Source organism: Helianthus annuus, chromosome 4 (assembly GCF_002127325.2).
Source record: "Helianthus annuus cultivar XRQ/B chromosome 4, HanXRQr2.0-SUNRISE, whole genome shotgun sequence".
NCBI classification, from domain to species: Eukaryota; Viridiplantae; Streptophyta; class Magnoliopsida; order Asterales; family Asteraceae; genus Helianthus; species Helianthus annuus.
Window position 1 is genome coordinate 3,944,509 of NC_035436.2, and position 20,774 is coordinate 3,965,282.

The 20,774-nt window shown below is 37.8% G+C and overlaps 2 protein-coding genes across 2 annotated transcripts; both read left to right on the forward strand.

Moving 5' to 3' along the window:
* The first annotated feature begins 635 nt into the window (after positions 1–635).
* Positions 636–12,470, forward strand: LOC110932760 (TMV resistance protein N-like). Its single transcript, XM_035988943.1, has 6 exons — positions 636–799; positions 3,430–4,149; positions 10,613–10,997; positions 11,083–11,358; positions 11,638–11,778; positions 12,417–12,470. The coding sequence occupies exons 1-6, from the start codon at positions 636–638 to the stop codon at positions 12,468–12,470; spliced, it is 1,740 nt and encodes a 579-aa protein (XP_035844836.1).
* Positions 12,471–13,505: 1,035 nt separating this feature from the next.
* LOC110935561 (TMV resistance protein N-like) lies at positions 13,506–15,151 on the forward strand. The gene is made up of 2 exons (XM_022177936.2): positions 13,506–14,517; positions 14,585–15,151. The coding sequence occupies exons 1-2, from the start codon at positions 13,984–13,986 to the stop codon at positions 15,083–15,085; spliced, it is 1,035 nt and encodes a 344-aa protein (XP_022033628.1). The 5' UTR covers positions 13,506–13,983; the 3' UTR covers positions 15,086–15,151.
* The last annotated feature ends 5,623 nt before the right edge of the window (positions 15,152–20,774 follow it).

The following is a 20,774-nucleotide window of genomic DNA, read 5'->3' on the forward strand; positions in this document are numbered from 1 at the left end:
TGTAGGTTTTGATATGAAAGAAATAAGCACGTTAAAGAAACAAATGTCCAAAGAATTCGAGATGAAGGATTTGGGTCCAGCCAAACAGATACTCGGGATGAGTATAACCAGAAGCAAGAAAGATGGCTTAGTGACACTATCCAAGGAGAAGTACATCGGGAAAGTGTTAGAGAGATTTGGTATGAACAGTGAGAAGACCAAGCCTAGAAACACGCCTTTAGGAAGTCACCTCAAGCTTACTAAAGAACAGTGTCCCATAACAGAAGAAGAAACAGCTGATATGGCTAGAGTTCCATATGAATCTGCTGTAGGAAGTCTAATGTATGCTATGGTATGCACGAGACCTGACATAGCACACGCAGTTGGAGTTGTCAGTCGCTTTATGTCAAATCCGGGAAGAGAACATTGGGAAGCAGTTAAATGGGTGCTTCGTTATTTGAAAGGTACGTCAAAGATGGGGCTGTGTTTTAAAGGAAAGGATGTGGTTCTCAAGGGTTATACAGATGCTGACCTGGCTGGCTGTAAAGAGATATTTAAAAGCGCTACAGGATATGTCTTTACAGTGGGAGGAACAGCAGTGAGTTGGATGTCCAGACTTCAGAAAAGTGGCTTTATCTACTACAGAAGCTGAATACATGGCAGTAGCTGAGGCCAGTAAAGAACTAGTATGGTTGAAAGCTTTTCTAAAAGAGTTAGGGAAGAATCAAGCTGACTACCCGTTGTATAGTGACAATGAAAGTGCAGTGAAACTTGCAAAGAATCCTGTTTATCATGGGAAGACGAAGCACATAGGGATGAGGTATCATCTTGTCAGAGGATTGATCAGTGAAGGATCAATCAGTTTGAAGAATGTCCTAGGTGCTAAGAATCCAGCAGATATGTTTACCAAGGTTGTGGTGCTGGATAAGCTGAAGCTGCATAGCTTCAGCTGGCCTTCAGGAATAATGCTGAGAAGGCGGGGTAACTAGGGAGTTTTGAAGATCAAGGGGGATTTTCATTTACAGAAGTACAGAAGAGATGGTGCAGTTCGAGGTCCGAAGACATCAAGTGGCAGATTGTTGGAGATGTTGTCTTCAGCCCAGCCCATTAAGGCTAGCCAAGAATTAAAGAGAAGAAGGGAAAGGGTTCGGCCGGTCCTAACCCTAATGGGCTTTAAGTGTTTTAGGTCCGGTTGTTTAGTTACTTGTTTAGCAAGAGACTAACCCTAATTCTAGCCTATAAATATATCTCTTGTACTTGTAATCATTATCACTCAATAAAATACAAACCCTAGTTGCCCCCGTGGACGTAGGTTACATACTGTGACCGAACCACGTAAATCTCGTGTCTACTTTTCTTATTGCTTTCGTTTATTGACCGTATGTGTGTGATCTAAATCCTAACAGTGTTCATCCTCTCCTATGGCATATGTATCTTCCTAATCTCAACATTCTGTTACTACCACCCACACCTCGACCCAACATACATCCCCATCATCCGCATCTCACTCCCCCCATTCTCACAGTCCAACCCTTAACCTAAACCCACATTAAGTCCCCAACACCCATCCACTCCCCACGACCCACCACCCGCCACCCACACTACAGCCATGCTCACCCTCACCTACTTACGTCTTCATAAACAACCAGCCCATCCACCCATTATAAACATCATACCTCTACCTATTCAACAACCCACATCCTCACCTCCTCCATCTCAGCCAAACTCTCGCATAATTCGTACTCTTGTGCGACAGACGACATCACGAAACCTAAACAACTCTTTAATCTACATACCTCCACTATTACTCTTGTTCCCAAAAACCCACATGTTGCCTTGTCCACACCTAAATGGTACAATGATATGAACGACATGTTTCGTGCTCTTATTAAAACGGAGCCATGGGAGTTGGTCCCTTAGAAACTTTATTTGAATATTATTTGTAGCATGTGGCTAAAGGGAGTTTGGAACGCTACAAGGCTAGGTTGGTTTGTGATGGCTGAAAACTACAGGTGGGAATTGATTGTTGGGACACCTTTACTCCAGCTGTTAAAACGGACACGATTTGCACATGTTCTTACTTTGGCACTTTCACATTCCGAGTCTGTCTATCAACTCCATGTGACAAATGCTTTTCTACATGGGACACTTAATGAAACCGTATACATGTATCAGCTAATGGGATTTTAGTACCCTGATTATCCTGACCATGTTTTCCTACTATAAAAAATCTCTTTACAGGTCAAAAGCAAGAACCACGTGCATGGTACCAACGTTTCACGGTTTTTGTCACTCAACAAGGATTCTGTCAGAGCAAATGTGACAACTCCCTATTTATTTATGAACATGGTGGTGACAGTTGCTACCTTTCAATTTACGTTGATGAAATCATCCTCACCATGTCACCCGACACTCTCTATATACCACTCATGTCCATACTAGCATGAGAGTTCACCATGAAGGATCTCAGACTGTTAACATACTTTCTTAGGATTGTTGGTGTTCCATTCCCAACAGAACAGGCATATGCCACTAATATTATTTTACATGTAGGAATGGAATCTTGCAACCCTGTGGCCACTCAAGTTGACACTCACCCAATGGTCAGTGCTTCCAACGAACCCCTCTTTGATTATACCACTCAATACAACATGGGCACTTCAGTACCTTACATTCAATAGGCCCGATATCTCGTATGCTGTACAACAGCTTTGCATGCACATGCACTCTCCTCGTTTGGATCATTGGAATGCATTTAAGCGGATTATTAGATACATTCATGGTAACGTCTCCTTTGGGATTCAACTTGGTCCAACCCCTAGTCTCTCTCTTATATCCTACATTGATTCGAATGGGCAGGTTGTCCTTACACATAGTGTTCTACTTCCGGCTATTGTGTCTACTTTGGCGATAATCTCAACTCTTCGTCTTCCAAACGACAATCCACCATCTCTAGGTCTGGTGCCGAGGCTAAATACCGAGGGGTTACTAATGTTGTTGCTGAGATATGTTTGTTGTGACAATGTGAGTGCGATTTACTTGTTTGGCAACCTGGTGCAACATCAACGCACAAAACATATTGAGCTAGACATAAATGTTATTCGTTAACAAGTTCAACGGGGTAATGTTAGAGTTCTTCATGTTCCATGTCGCTATTAAATAGCCAAAATTTTTACTAAAGGTCTTCCGAGGATTCTGTTTGATGATTTTCGCTCCAGTCTCAATATCCGGCCTCCTCCCGCTTCTACTTCGGGGTATAATAGCACGTATATTATAGGATTGTATATCCCTGATTTGGTGGCTTGATAATTGTGCATGTATTGTCTCCAAAAAATAGGAGATTGAATTATAATCTTTATATATTGTATTGAAATCAATGAGAAAGACATATTGGATATTATTTACCTCTTACAGATACAATAATTATTTATAATTATATCTTATATGCAGGCATGAATCACAATTGATCAAAATAATTGTTGATACAGTTTTGGATAGATTGACCGTGTTCATTTCATGTGTTGATGAAGACCTTGTTGGAATGACAACTCGCTTCCAAGAATTACAACCACTATTAGACAATCGGTTAGGTGGTGTGCGCATGGTTGGGATATGGGGGGTTGGGGGTAGCGGTAAGAGTACTCTTGCATATTCTCTATATAAGAACATCTCGAAACAATTTGATGCTCATTGCATCCTAGAGAATATTAGAGAGAAAACAAGCAAATATGGTTTAGCAAAATTGCAAGAGATTATCTTAGGAGCTCTTTCCAACACAAAGGAAAACATACAGAGTGTTGGAGAAGGAAAAGACAAAATAAAAGATATGTTATGTCGTATGAAGGTGTTACTACTTCTTGATGATGTCAGTAGCGTTGACCAACTAGAGGCGTTAGCTGGAAAACATAGTTGGTTTGGTAGTGGGAGCAGAATATTAATCACTACTAGGGATGAACATTTGCTAAGAACACACAAGGTAGGCCACATCTATCTTGTCAAATTATTATCAGATGATGAGGCTATCCGACTCTTTAAAATACATGCATATAATGAAGAAGTCCCTGTAGAAGATTATGAAACTTTATCATTACGTGTGGTTTCTTATGCCGCTGGGCTCCCTTTAGCACTTAAAGTTCTAGGTTCTTTTTTATACGACAAAAATAATAGTGAGTGTAAGATTAAATATATTACGTATTAATATTTAATCTATAGCCATCATAATCATTTACATTATAGAGATCAAAATATATAATAACCTATTAAGATAATTAGTTGGTAATTGTTGATGGACCATATTACCCTTATTAACTAATTAGGGTTTCCTCCTGGGTGCCTATATAAGGAGAGTCATATGGAGGTTTAGGGGTTACTCACTCACAATTACACACCCCATTAGTCATAACATCATAACTCAACCTCCTCTCCTAACCGATACCCTTTTCGGTTCTCTAAGCCCCATCATCAGTTGGCACCCTAAGGAGGAACCAGATCAAGATGACAAGCATGTCGAACTCCCTCACTGGATTCTCCAACGCATTGTCTGCATTAACAGGTATGTTTTATTGTTTTCCTTCATGCACAAAACAGAACTGAACCAACATGTGGTATCAGAGCATATGTTGATTAGTCGGTTCTGTTTTGCATCCGAAAATCTGCATTAAATCTGGAAAACAGACTTGAAAACCGTAGCAAAATCCGTTTTTGTCATCCGAAATCATCATTACTGACAATTACGGATGATTACGGATCTGGTTTTCATCATCTCGAATGCATCCCGGATCATTACTGATCATCTTTGATTATTACGGATGATTCCGGATGAATTACGGATGAGGTTTTTTCATGTAACTGCATTCCGGATCCATTCCGGATGACATAGACGTCATTCCGGATCATCTTGGATCCATTACGGATCAGACATTCATTCATTATAACTGATCCGGAATCATCAGTCTTGATTTCGGATAAATGTTTGAATTTCCTGTTTTAGGGTTCATCATGAGTTCTTGATTAACACATTACGGACTAACCATTTCGGACTAAGTGTCCATTACGGATCAACATCTGCCTGATCATTACGGACCATCACGGATCATTTCGGACCAACTATTTCGGACTAAGCATCTAACATTTCGGGTGATTTTAAGGCATACTTCATCCGGAATCATTCATCCGAAATCATCCGAAATACATCCGAAATGATGAGTGTTCATAAATGTCAAGAATTGTCCGAAATCCTATTACTTCATTAAGCAGTTAATATGAACTAAATAATTGGTTTTGTAATTATTTAGTTAAATAATCAGAATCAGATAATGTAATGTTTTACAAAACCAAAATAGCTTAACTTGAATGAGTTTTGATATATCATTTCTGGCCAAAGCTGACTTGATACATCTACTTATCATTCAGGTATTACGAAAGCTATGCTAAGTGTGCATCATAAGCATGAATGTTTTAATATCTGGCCAAAGCTGATTTAATTCTTTCATAGATGGCATACTTAGCAAGTGCATAACTAAAGTGATTGTTTTCAATTTCTGGCCAAAGCTGATTTGTTACAACCACTTTGCACATATGCTTAAATGATTACATTTCTGGCCAAAGCTGTTTTGTTTTCGTTTAAGTAGAATTTTTTTTTAGTTAAGTCTATTATTTTGATGTTAGTAATAGAAAATATCACAGCTTCATAATGTTAAATGGTCATTATCTATGCCTGCCTTAATTTAACGTGCCCATAGATCACATTAGGACTTCTTCCTTAGTATCATAACTTGCTCATCTTATTTCCACTATCAGCGCCCAATCAAGGGATTCCATCTTTGACTGGTGATAACTTTGCTGCATGGAAGGATGCTCTCATGCTCACGCTTGGGCTGCTTGATTTCGATTACGCTCTTAGGGAGAATAAGCCAGCGGACCTTACCACTCAGAGTACTGCTGCTGAGCAGATACTTCATGAAAAGTGGACTAGGTGTAACCGCATGTGTCTCATGTTTATGAAGCAGTCCATAAACAATGCTATCAGGGGAGCTATTCCTGATTCTGAAGATGCTAAAACCTACTTGGCTTCTGTGGAGGCGCAGTTCAAGGGGACGTCTAAAGCACACGCTAGTACCCTTATTCTAAAGCTGGTGACAACTAAGTATGATGGGAGGAGCGGCATTCGCGAGCACATCATGATGATGAATGACATGGCCAATAAGCTGAAGGGGCTGGAAATGGAAATCAGTGATGGTTTCCTTGTTCATTTTATCATCACTTCGCTTCCTTCGTCATTTGAAGCATTTAAGATCAACTACAACACTCAAAAGGAAAAATGGACGATGAGTGAGCTGGTCGCCATGTGCGTACAGGAGGAAGAGCGTATGAAGATGGATCGCCAAACTGATGTTGCAAACTTCACTACCTCCAATCCTAAGAAAAGGAAGAACAATTATCAGAGGAAGGATGCTTCAAAGGTCCAAAGGCCTAATCCTAATCCTAATACAAGTGCATCTTCCAGCTCTAAGAACTCCTTAGGCAATATCCGCTGCAAGTTCTGTAAAAAGACAGGACACATGCAAAAGGAATGCCCTGACTTTAAGGAGTGGCTGGCTAAGAAAGGTAACGATTATTTTATGATACTTGAGTCCTATAATTTAAGTGTTCCTGCTAATTCTTGGTGGTTTGATTCTGGTTCTATGGTTCATGTTACCAATTCTACTCAGTGATTCCTTTCAATCCGGAAGCTGGAAAGAAACCAAAGAACGCTTAAGGTTGGGGACGATAGAGAATTAGAAGTGAAGGCCATTGGAACATTACAATTAGTTATGAAAACTGGTTTATGTATTAAACTTTATGATACCTTATATGTTCCTAAGGTAACTCGGAACCTTGTATCAGGACCAAAGTTAGACATGGACGGTTTTATTGTTTCCCATGGTCATCGCAAACTCTCTATCCTCTATGATTCTGTTCTTTATGGTACTGGTATTCTGGATGGTGGTCTCTATAGATTAGAACTAGAAGATGACTTTTCCAAATCTTTGTTGTCATATAACATTAATGAATCACTCACAAAGATGGAAGAGAAACGAGACTTAGAGACTTCATCCATGTTGTGGCATCAGCGGTTAGGCCACATTTCAAAAGAACGATTAAATCGTCTTGTGAAGGATGAAGTCTTACCTCCTCTCGATTTCTCTGATTTTGGAACATGTGTCAAATGTCTTAAAGGTAAAATGACATTAGCGAATAAGAAAGGTGCCACTAGGAGCTCTAATTTATTAGAACTCATTCACACTGACATTAGTGGTCCCTACCAAATCGCTGGCATAACAGGACATACTTCATTTATCACCTTTATTGATGATTATTCTCGTTATATGTACTTGTATCTTATTAAGGAGAAATCTGAATCTCTTACAACTTTTAAAGATTATAAGGCTGAAGTTGAAAAGCAATTAGATCGTCAGATTAAAGTTGTGAGATCAGATAGAGGCGGTGAGTATTATGGAAGACATACTGATGTGGGTCAAGCTCCTGGTCCATTTTATGAGTTTTGTAAGGGCCAGGGGATTGTGAACCAATACACCATGCCTGGTACACCTCAGCAGAACGGTGTCGCTGAAAGAAGAAACCGTACCCTTATGAACATGGTGCGTAGTATGTTAGCCAACACTAACTTACCATTATTCCTCTGGACTGAAGCGTTAAAAGCAGCTGTTCATATACTCAATAGAGTTCCTTCTAAGTCTGTCCCTAAAACTCCTTATGAACTTTGGACAGGAAGGAAACCGAGTCTTAAATATATGAAAGTATGGGGCTGCATTGCTGAAGCAAAACTTTACAATCCTTTCCTAAGGAAACTTGACCCTAAAACAGTTACCTGTTTCTTTATCGGGTATCCTGAGAACTCTAAGGGTTATCGTTTCTATTGTCCTTCCCATGTCACCCGTATTGTTGAAACCAAGCGTGCCGCGTTCCTGGAGGATTTCAAGGTCAGTGGGAGCAGTACCAACCCTTACGAAGAATTGCAAGAAGTACAAGACGCGGGGGGGAGAGACTCGTCGCTTACCATTACTCCGATTACTCCTCTTGTACCCAATGCAACTATTGTTCCTGAAGCTACTGCACCAACTGCAAATTCACCTCTACAACCAGAACCCATTATACCTCATGACGAAGGCACATCAAACGCTCAAAACCAAGACAACGCTGAACCCGATAATCCACTCAGGAGGTCATCCAGGCAAAGAAGGCCTCCTAATTGGGATGATTATGTTACCTACCTGACTGAAATGGATCCCGAAAAGCTCAATGATCCTATCTCTTACAATGAAGCCATTAGCAGTGATCAGTCTTCTGAATGGAATAAAGCAATGATTGATGAGCTTGATTCCATGAAGAAAAATGACGTTTGGGATTTGGTAGAACTACCCAACGGAGTCAAACCCGTAGGATGCAAATGGGTGTTCAAAACAAAACTGGATCCGAATGGTAACGTTGAACGCTACAAAGCGAGATTGGTTGCAAAGGGCTACACTCAGAAAGAGGGAATTGATTATCAAGAGACGTTTTCACCTGTCTCTCGTAAAGATTCATTAAGGATCGTCATGGCCCTAGTAGCTCATTTCGATTTAGAGCTGCATCAGATGGACGTTAAAACCGCTTTCCTTAACGGAGATTTGGACGAAGATGTTTACATGAAACAACCTGAAGGCTTTAAACCTGAAGGTCAGGAGCATCTAGTCTGTAAGCTGAAGAAATCCATTTACGGGTTAAAACAAGCATCACGTCAGTGGTACCTCAAGTTTGATGAAGTCATGAAGAAGCAAGGTTTTATGAAGAATCAAGTGGATCAACGCACCTACCTCAAGATGAGTGGGAGCAACTTTACTATACTTGTCCTTTACGTTGACGACATTCTATTGGCAAGTAATAGTTTATACATGTTGCATGAGTCGAAGCGGTTACTCTCGCATAACTTCGACATGAAGGATCTCGGAGATGCATCTTACGTCATTGGCATCGAAATTCACCGAGATAGAAACAAAGGGATCTAAGGATTGTCCCAAAGGGCCTACATAGATCGTGTCCTTACACGGTATAACATGCAACAGTGCAAACCTTCCATCGCTCCAGTAGTTAAGGGAGATGTTTTCGGTTCGTTTCAGTGTCCGACAACAGAGGTTGAGAAGGAGCAAATGAGCCAGATACCTTATGCATCAGTAGTCGGGAGCTTGATGTATGCTCAAGTCTGTACTCGTCCAGATATCGCTTATATTGCTGGAATGCTAGGCCGTTATCAGACCAATCCTGGCTTAGATCACTGGAAAGCAGCTAAGAAGGTACTTCGATATCTGCAAGGGACGAAAGACTATAAGCTGACTTATAGAAGAAGTGATCATTTAGAAGTGGTGGGCTATTCTGATTCTGACTTTGCCAAATGCAAAGATGACAAGAAATCCACTTCGGGCTATATCTTTATGTTAGCAGGCGGCCCTATCTCTTGGAAGAGTCATAAACAACAGTTGACCACAACTTCCACAATGATGGCAGAGTACATTGCTGTCTATAACGCAACCTGTCATGGAATGTTGATTAGAAACCTGGTCACTGGACTCAAAATCGTTAATTCCATTTCTAGACCATTGAAGCTTTACTGTGATAATTCAGCTGCCGTTAGTTTCTCGAACAGTAACAGTTCGACTGGAGCTGGTTTATATCTCGATACGAAATATCTATTTGTACGTGAACGTGTTGAGGAAAATAATCTTTGTATCGAGTATATTAGTACTAAAGATATGCTTGCGGATCCGATGACTAAAGGTCTCCCTCCTAAGGTTTACGAAGAACATGTTCGGAATATGGGATTATGTAAAGACCTTATTTGAGCATATTGTACTAGCTTATGTTTTATGTTTAATGAAATTTCCTCAAGTTTGATTTTGTATGTCTATTAGAATATGTTCAACCGGTATAATGGCATATAGACAAATAAAAGTTACAAATCAAACAAAGGGCTTACGCGTATTTTGATCATGACGATTAGGTTTTAAATTAAGGCTATAGTATGATTAATGGGGGTCCTGAGTCGCATAATGATTCAACGGCTGTATTTTTCTGCTATAGTACTTGTTTAAGGCTAAAATGAGTGTTAACTCCTGATCAGGCTTATCTAATACTCATAGTAAATGATTACTCGGCTAAGTGGGAGAATGTAAGATTAAATATATTACGTATTAATATTTAATCTATAGCCATCATAATCATTTACATTATAGAGATCAAAATATATAATAACCTATTAAGATAATTAGTTGGTAATTGTTGATGGACCATATTACCCTTATTAACTAATTAGGGTTTCCTCCTGGGTGCCTATATAAGGAGAGTCATATGGAGGTTTAGGGGTTACTCACTCACAATTACACACCCCATTAGTCATAACATCATAACTCAACCTCCTCTCCTAACCGATACCCTTTTCGGTTCTCTAAGCCCCATCATCAGTTGGCACCCTAAGGAGGAACCAGATCAAGATGACAAGCATGTCGAACTCCCTCACTGGATTCTCCAACGCATTGTCTGCATTAACAGGTATGTTTTATTGTTTTCCTTCATGCACAAAACAGAACTGAACCAACAGTGAGTGGATCGGTACCTTGAAGAAGTTGAAAGAAATCCCAGATCATGAGGTCATGAATATTCTCAAAATTAGTTATGACGGACTTGAAACTTACCAGAAAGAATTATTCTTGGATATTGCATGTTTTTGGAATAAGAAGAGTCAACATGATGCAGTTGAGATACTTGAAGCCTGTGGTTATCACCCTGGAATAGGTATAAAGGTGTTGAAACAAAAGGCTCTCATAAGCATTGTGGATGGCAATTTTGATATGCATGACCTAGTCCAAGAAATGGGACACTACATTGTTAGAGGGGAAGGGGTACATCCTTACAGTCCTGAAAGTTATAGCAGACTTTGGAAAGAAGAAGACATTAGAAACTTGTGTTTAGGGGATGCGATAAAGGTAAAGGTTATGCGTTTGAATATATAGAAGATATTATGTGTAGTGAATTATAATAAACACGTATATTTTTCCTACTCCATTGCAGGAAAATTACAAGATTGAAGCGATAAAATATAATGGTTATTTATATGATGGTGGTCATGATTTTTCATCACGCTTCTTTAAGATTGTTTCAAAATTGAAGAAATTAAGGTGGCTTAGGGTGGACATGCATGCTAGAATGTTTGATGGAGAGCCTACTTTTTTAAATGAGTTGTGTTATGCTGATGGGTATCCCACAAGTTCATTCCTAAACAGTTACCCGTTAATGAACCTTATCATTCTAAACTTAAGTTGGAGCACGTATCAAGAAGTTCGGAAGGTAATTCCTTTATTTAAATATATGTAAGTAGTGGATTAGATGTTTGAATTGTTTGTACGCTTAGATTAGTTTTGGTTGGGAGAGAACCAAATAGCAAAACGAAAAGGGTAAACTAGAAATCTTGAGAGAGGAATTATATAATTTGCCAAAAAGAATGTTGAAAATGAATGATCTTTGGGGATGTAACAGTGTTATAGGTTAAGCTTTTAGAAATATATATTATGTAATATGGGCAATGAATAATGCTCAATCCCTACATTGTTTCCTTCTTTGCTGCAGGAAAATGACACGATTAACGCCACAACATATAAGGATTTTGAACCTGTTGTTCTAGAATTTCCAAGACTATCATTATCGACGCTTCGTTACCTAGAAATGCAGGATAGCACGTTAACTGAACTTGGGAAAGGTCGTTGGAAGGTAATTTATTTGATTCAATATATTAATTAAAAAGTGGATTTAGATGTTAGAATAAAGGGTAAATTACAATTTTCGTTATTTATGTTTGTATCAGATTGCAATGGATAGCCTTTAAGTTCAATAATCATAATCATAATCCTCTATTCGGAAAACTCATTACATCTTTCGTCATTTAGCACTAACCAAGTTAAAATTTTCAGTTAAATCTAATCAACTAAGGGTAATTTTGTATTTTTAGCTATTTACTTAAAAAATATATTTAAAAAGAACAGAAAAAATAAAAAAAATTTATATATTTATTTATATTTATAAATCAAACACTCATACATTTACACTCTCAACTCTCTCTCTAACCCTGTGACCTAAGCTCTTCACCACCACCACTCCTGTTGTCGGCCACCACCATCGCCGTAAGCACCACCGCCCTAGCATCACCATCGTAAGCACCATCACCGCCTAACATTCTCACTCCACGTCTCTCTTTTCTTTGTATTGCAACGGTGGAGTGATGTCAGAGGGGGTGACAAGATTCCAGATCTGCAAAATCGAAGTTTGAGAGGATGGTGGAATGGTGCGGTTGTGTTTGATTCAGAGGTAGTTCGCTTGATTAAGTTAATCATTACATACCATTGATTCAGAGGTGCGTTTTGCTCGATTCAGAGGTTGGATCGGATGATTGCTTTTGTTCATAGCGCAAGGTTAATCATTACATCCCAATATTTGATTTCTGAAGTAGGTTTTGTTGAAAACTGAATCTTTTTTTTACTTTCTTTAAGACTTTCCCTTTTTTAACTTGTGGAACAGTTTTGAAGAAGCACATGCATCTCACTTGTATAGTTATAAACATGAGTTTATAGGGTTTGTAGTAGCTGTCATAGTGGTGGTGGTGAGAGTTGGTTGGAGAGAGAAAACTGATATTGAGATAAAGAGAGATTGGTGGTGGTGAAAAAAGTAGGGGAAAGAATGAAAAAGGTAAGAGATGGAAGTGGTAAAATTATGTTTTAGTTTTTTTTTTTTTTTTTTTAACTAAGTTGGTAAAATGACTAAAATAACCTTAACTGATTAGATTTAACTGAAAATTTTAACTTGGTTAGTGCTAAAGAACGAAAGATGTATTGAGTTTTCCGAATAAATGACTGTAACTGTAATTATTAAAGTTAAAAGTTATCCATTATAATCCTATACAAACATAACGAACAAAAACTTTAATTTACCCTAGAATAAGAGGACTAGGGGTGGAATCACTAGTGATGGATTCCATCACTCCCACTATCCAATCAACTAATGCCATGTCATCAACCATATTTCCATCACTAGTGATAGAAATGGACTAGGGGTGGAATCACTAGTGATGGGGATTCCAATATACAAGTATTAATGCACAATGTACAAGTCATACCCTATAAAACTCAAAAGTTCAACGCGTTATGGCCAGCACGCGTTTACATTTCCACGCGTTATATTGTTGGTGGCGGCGGTGTAGCAAAAGCCCATCACTCGTGATGGGGGGCCGAACACGGACCACCCCGGGTCCTCTAAAACCTCCTTGTTCGTTTGTTACACCACGTAACTTATTAAATCTCCCACCAAAAAGCAAAATCCGTTTTTTTTTTTCTATTTTACACGTGAAATTAGTTTTTGTCATCTTGAGTGGCAGGAAAGATAATATTACTTTGTTTTTGAATGGCAGGAAAGATAATAAATAAATTATGCAATTTATCCCATAAGATGAACTTATTAGATCATACTAGCTCCACCAATGGGGTGGTGGTCCATTGGTAAAGGCAAAGCCTTTAAAACCCACCTAGGTTGGGAAGGGGAGGGTCTTGAGTTCAAGTCCTACATACGACAAGGGATTAAAGAAATTAGCCGTAAAAAAAAAGATCATACTAGCTGCCGTCTATAATTTAATACCATATACCTCATCTTAAATAGCTTCCTCTCAAAACTCAAGAATAGTTTTGTGCAAAAAAACTGTTACACCTCAACTTTATGTCATTTCCCACCACAAAGATGCAACTAATAATTAATGTTGGTGTAGCATCGCAACAAGCCATTGAAGATGGTTCGTTTGTGCAAACAGTGTGAATGCAATTTAAACTCATTTCCATTAGAAAATGTAACTTCTTAAATCATATTGATTCTCATAAACCCTTATATGCTTTATAGCAGCTACCAAATCTAGAAAGTCTTCACCTCTTTGCCATGCGTAAGCTACTCAACCTACCAGATTTTGATGAACTCCCACGTCTTCAAAAGCTTATCATCTCTCAGTGTGACGAGTTAGTAGAGATTCACTCATCACTAGGAAGGCATGGAAGTCTTAAATACATAAGTGTGTCATGTTGTCCCAAGTTTAGAAGTTTTCCAACAATCGTCCACATGGAAAACCTCAAGTCTCTAGAAATAGGGTATTGTAATTTGGAAGATGGAGACATACCCTCTGGTATTGATAGATTATCCAACTTACAAGAACTAAGTCTACGTGGTAATAAATTTTCACGGTTAGATTTCAGCCTCTTGCAACTTACGAGACTCAAACTCCTCAACATCTCGGGTTGCGAACAACTTCTTGAATTGCCTCAGCTTCCGTCAGGTTTAGTGATTCTCAAGGCAGACAGTTGCAAGTCAGTTACAACCACTGGAGATTGCCATAAAAACTGTAAACAGTTACGCCATGTCTCGCTTATAGATGTGATCATAAATGATGCCGACAGATTACTAAAGTCCATGCTTGAGGTTTGTCTATCTATCTCGTCGAATATCAACATGATGGTTTAGAATCTAATGTATTTGTGTTAATTAGGTAAAATCTATTGAGAATGGGTGCATGCTTCTTCAACTTGAAGGTGTTGAAATTGCAAAGGGATTTACACCTTTGCTTAGAGGGAAAACATGTAGCTTGCAGCTTCCAGAGAAATGGTACGATGACTTTTGTGGTTTCTTAATATGTGTTGTTCTTTATAGAGGTGATCACTTGGATATTAATATAAGAGCGAGGGTGATGAGTGGTATGGATTATCAAAGTGATGTGGTTTGGGAGGAAAGGCATAGCAATAGTATGAAGGAGGCAGTTAGGGAAGGTGATAATGATAATCATCAAACATACAAAACTCGTTCACAATTTTTAGAGGAAAATGATTGTGATAAGCATTTGAGGACATGGGTCACATATGTTTCATTTGGTTCATTGAGATACGCTGCAAGGTGGGTTCAAACGTACAAAGCTATATCTTTTGAAGTTGATGCTGATGGGTGTCATAGTTTTGGGGTTAGACTAGTCGACAAGAAAAGTAAAGGTGTGTAAGAACCTAAAGGGGTGAATATGTTATTTTTAAAATTCGTGATGGCTTTTTGGAATCTTTGTTTGTTTGTTTGTTTGTTTAATGTTTCTTGTTAAAAACTTGTGAAAGTTGAAAACCGATTATTTATAAGTTTAAACTAAAAGAGAAATCAACATATAAAACGCAAATTTTTGTAATGGTTGGGTAATACAACCTTCTATTCGCATCCTGTGCATGATGAGCCGCTCCAAAGACACATGAGGAGGCTATTTTTGAAAGTCGTGGTGGTCAATGGCTATTTTCGTAATTTTCCCTTTTATATATGATTAATTTGGTAAATACAGGGTTTAATCTATCTAATCTAAACGATTGTTTGTTCAAACTTATCTAACAACTTTTCATTTCAATTTGGAGTAGTTTCTAACGCATCCTAAGAGCATTCACATCCCATCCACCAAATTTACCTTATAATTCCATTAAAAACAGATACACTTTACCTCTCCTTTCAATTAAATAAGAGTTAACTGTCATTTTCGTCTCCGTGATTTGTTCAATTATGGCAGTTCAGGCCAAATTTCAGATTTGTACCATTTTCGTCCTTGACATTTTTTAAACATGTCAGTTCCATCCAAAAAAACTAAGGATGAATCGAATAACTGGACAAACCAAAGGGACGAAAATGACAGTTAACCCATTCTTTATGGGACGGAACTGACATGTTTCATGAATATCAGGATGAAATGGTACAAATAAGAAATTTGGTTTGAACTGACATATTTGAACAAACTACAAGGACGAAAATAGCAGTTAACTCATTAAATAAACTTTATTTATACATTTATCAATACATTTTATCTCTCGCTCACTCAGAACCACTTTCAAAATATATTAAAAATTTATTGAGGGTGACTAGTGATCTCAAATATACACATTGTTCTTCTCATCCAGATAAAGAATAACGTTTTCTCTTTTATTCACTCACAACCATCACTCACCAACACTTTTAAAAGTCAAATTTGCATAATACCACTATCATATCAAAGATTTAAATAACTCAAGTTACCACAACGGTCAATTGGATTTCGAAAGCAACAAACCCCGCCCTCATCATTCGTAAAACTAAAATTTCATCACAAGACCAAAAACAACAAATAAGAAGACATGATGCATTATATATTAACCCGTCTTGGTTTGGAGCGTTAACTCATGTGTCGTTTGTTCTGTTTCTAGAATGGTAATGAAGTGTTCTCCATGATCAAAATTCAAAAGGAGTGAAGTAGCTTATGAATGCTTATTGTGACCAACAATTTGTTGAGTTTAATTTTATTGCGTTTTTGTTTGAAGGGCATCGTCTTAGTGGGGAGCAGACTCCTGATGAGGTTCTCTCTCTCTCTCAATCTCTCTCTCTATCACACACAAGATACAATAAGAGGGAGATTTCTTCGAAAAGTGATCTAAGCTTGTTCATTTCACAGTCCAGTAATTTCATTGATTTAGATACACTATACTCATGAAAATTCTAGTAAATTTGTTTAAAACTTCGATTACTAAGTCAGATTTTATATATTTCAACTGTGTTTTTGTCTTTAATATTCACGTAATGGATGTTAATTTAATTTCTGCATTATACAAGCCTCTTCTAGCTTGGCTTCGGTAAAGAACAATGGTATAAATAGAAAGATAACAACACACAGAAATTAGCGACAAAACATGACAAAATCTTATTCAAAAGTAATTCTTCGTCGCTAAAGGTTTCAAACTTTGTATTTAGTAGAATTAGTTTTTCTATTCAAAAGGGGGTGGTGGCGCAACTTGTTGCCCGACTACCTGCTATTGCTTTGTAATTGCCCTTTTTCGTGTGGAATGATATTATGAGACGTAAAAAAAAAATAAAAAATTGGATGATCATCTAATACAGAAGATCAATCTCTCTAACAGATGAGAGATTATTACAACGATAACAACTAACCAGAATAACAAACTGTGAGAGAACAAGAGAGTGAAACATGTGAGAGAGTTACATCTCTGAACTGACAAAAGGCCTTTTATACTCCAGTCACAAGATATATATTACAACCAGGCCCTCTAACTATGCTTCATGAAGATCGCAGTCACTCAAATGTTCCACTTAACACCCTGATAAATACAACACTATACTCATAAGTCCATAAGATATCATAAATGATATATAACATGATGAAAGTTATATTTAAACAAGTGAATGAAATATGTGACACTAATGTCACATTATTATAACATCCCCCTTCATTTCAGTTGTTCTAAACATATCAACCAAGCCCAATCTTTTACAAAAGTTCTCATGTTGGGCAACACTTAACCCTTTAGTAAAGATATCTGCAAGTCGATTATCTGAATCAACCTTTTTAATACATATAAAACCAATTGACATTTTTTCTCTCAGAAAATAGAAATCAATTTCAAAATGTTTTGTTCTTTCGTGAAAAAAGGATTTGGCTGCTATAGAAATCGCAGCACTCCTATCACAAAAAAAGTTTTATTGGTAATTTACATTTCACTTTTAGTTCACTTTAAAACATTTACAACCCATACCAACTCATAAGAAGTTGAACGCATTGCTCTGCATTTAGCCTCTCCGGTAGACCTCGCAATAGTACTTTGTTTCTTGCTTTTCTAAGAAACTAAATTTCAGCCAAGAAAACACAATAATAACGTGTAAAAGATATAAATTATATCAAATAAGGTATAAAATCAACCCTTTTATGTACTAATATTGGAAAAAGTGTGTTTCTTATATACTTTTGATTTTTAGGATTAAAAGAGCTTAAACGTACAAAAAGAACAAATTAATGGTAGAAGCCAACATAAATACAAAAGAAGAGAAGTTGACACTTCATACCAACCCTCCAAGCTTCACCCCAAGACCAAAAACAACAAATAAGAAGACAAGCATGGGGCCATGCCACCAAGGCATGGGGCCGTGCCTCACTCCAGATTCCATGAAGAAAAGACAAATAGAAGCTTGCAAGAGACACGAGGCCGTGTCCCATGGACATGGGCCGTGGTCAGCTCTCAAATATGCAAAATCTCCATTAGTACAACAAGTACAAGGACACAGGGCGGTACCGTTGACACACGGGGCCGTGTGAGCAAACGGACTAACACAGCTTATTAAACATAGAAGAAGGAGACATTGGGTCGTGCCCTCCAGGCGCGGGGCCATATGAGGAGTTTGTTTCTAGCTATAAATAGGGATGTTTGGTTCAATTTTAATCCATCCCTTGGCAAACCACTTCTCTCACACCTGCCACCACTCCACCACCACAATACCACCATCATCCACCACATCCCTCCATCATCCATTCTTAGAGTGTGTGTAGTAGTCTCGGGATCCAAGATTGATCATAAGAGTTTTTGTCAAACAAATACCATGCTTGGCTAATCTCTTACATCACTTGGTGAGTACAAGCCTTTTATGTATTTCTTTTAATTTTCAAGCTTTGGTTAACTTTTTAATTAGGTATGTATTAATGATTTTAATAACTAATTTTTATATTGAAAGTGAACTTTATTCTATCATCTCTTTATGTTTCATTGATTCACTCATTCGTGTCTTTACGGTCTATATAAAGTGGGTTAACTGTCTGGAAGGGGTTAGAAGGGTGGTTTGGGTAAAGTTTTTGCCTCGTTGAGTGTATAGATCCTGCGAGTACTTGGTTCAAGCTTATTAGGACTTCTCTTGAGGCAGATAGCATCAAATCGAGAGAAGTAATAACGGATTGAATCCCTTATAAATAAACTACTATTAAAACTTTAAACTAGTCTTGCGGGACTGTATCCTTGCTGACTCAGACCAATATGGCCGAGGGTAGCGTTGCCTCCAAAAGATGGACATGCCACATTTTGCATTGATAACTTACTTAATTTTCTTTCAATATTCCGGCCTTGCGGGACTGTATCCCTGTTGACTCAGACCGATATGGCTGAGGGTAGTGTTGCTTCAAAAAGAGAAACATGCCACTATAACTAAGATAATCTCTTTAAAAACCCAAAGTGCGGAAATCATCAAAAGATACGTAAAAGAGGAGTCGGATCCAAGTGATGCTATCTTGTCTATTTGTTTCTTTTATTATTTTAGTTTCTTTTTATTTATCTTTTATTTACAAAAAAAAAAAGAAAAATATTTTCTAAAAATTTGGTTAGATAAGACGTTGACTATATTCCGGTATTAAAAGCTCTTCTGTCCTTGGACGACATTGGTATCTTACCATCACTATACTACGCCAACGATGGGTGTACCTACCCTAGCGTGTTGTAGAGAGTGATTGTGTTATATCGTGTTTTATAAATTTAAAGCTTGATAAACGAGTAAAAGTGCTTAAAATGTACTAGAAATTATATATCACTAGACACACGTCAAGTTTTTGGCGCCGTTGCCGGGGACACAAGGATTTTTAAAAAGTTTAAAATCGACGGCCTAATCATTTTTTAACCTTCTTTATTTTTTCTTTTAGGTTTTTCTTCTTTTTCTGCATTTTTTACTTTCTGCAGGAGTAACACGGGGCCATGTTTGATAAACACGGGGCGGTGCCAAACTTACAGAAGAATTTGTTCTTTGGGTTACTTGAATAAAAGCACGGGGTTGTGTTAAAGGACCACGAGGCCGTGGCAAAATTCCAGTATCTGGGAACCAGAAAACAGAAACTTTATCTCAACAGCACCGGGCCGTACTATATAGACACAGGGTCGTGTTTGTTAACTGATCAACATTTTTTTTTGTTCACAGAAATTTACACCATTTCGTATAATTAGTAGAAAATACGACCTGATGCATGACCTCCACCTCCGATAAAGACATAAAAGTGCCGCTAGAAGAACCCGAGCGCTTTTAAAAAAAGACTTTAAGCTAAAAACTGACAAAAAGCCTCGACCCAAAACTTCCCATGGTGGATCAACGTACTCTCATAGATTACCTACGGCCTACGGTCGGTAATCTTGGAGCCGCTATTAATCCACCAAATATCGATGCTAACAACTTTGAGCTTCGACCTCACCTAATCCAAATGCTCCAAAATTCTGTCACCTTTCATGGCTTGCCTGATGAAGATCCCCATTTGCATATTACCATTTTTTTGGAAGTATGTGACACCTTTTAGTAGTGGTACAAAATTTTAAGTTCCTATGACAAATCCTAAAACAAATAACACATCATATTATTATAAATGACTATACAAACTTCAATATTTATTTTGTATTTGGTCTGCATATTATTCTATATTATATATACTTAGATCATATTATGAACATATTTTTTTATTTCACATTATAATTATGATTCACCCCGTGTATTACACGGGGCAATAACCTAGTTATCAATAATCAAATCATTTTCAAATTCCGGTTCATCTAGCGAGAGATCGGCAACCTCCAAAAACCCAACATCTTCTATTGAATCAAAAGCATCTCCACCCACATCCCACATCTTTACATCATCATTCGGAGATTATTTTACATATACTAATTACATGTTTCTTTCGAAAGAATACATGCCCATTATTACATATATATAAGAAGCACATGATGCATGATATAGCATGGTGAAACATCTTTCTCATATACGATTCCCGTTATCATTAGTTTTGAGTTTATTTGTAAACAGTTGCCTCTACAAACGAGGAACAACACCTGCAAGTCTGCAACCTCCTCCTTTGTAGTAACGTCCGCCACCACAAC

Coding starts and splice junctions, on each gene's coding strand:
- LOC110932760 (XM_035988943.1), top strand. CDS start 636: ATGGCAGTAGCTGAGGCCAGTAAAGAACTAGTATGGTTGAAAGCTTTT. Junction 10,998..11,082: donor GTTTAGGGGATGCGATAAAG/GTAAAGGTTATG, acceptor ACTCCATTGCAG/GAAAATTACAAGATTGAAGC. Junction 11,779..12,416: donor TTGGGAAAGGTCGTTGGAAG/GTAATTTATTTG, acceptor CCATTGATTCAG/AGGTGCGTTTTGCTCGATTC.
- LOC110935561 (XM_022177936.2), top strand. CDS start 13,984: ATGCGTAAGCTACTCAACCTACCAGATTTTGATGAACTCCCACGTCTT. Junction 14,518..14,584: donor TACTAAAGTCCATGCTTGAG/GTTTGTCTATCT, acceptor TGTGTTAATTAG/GTAAAATCTATTGAGAATGG.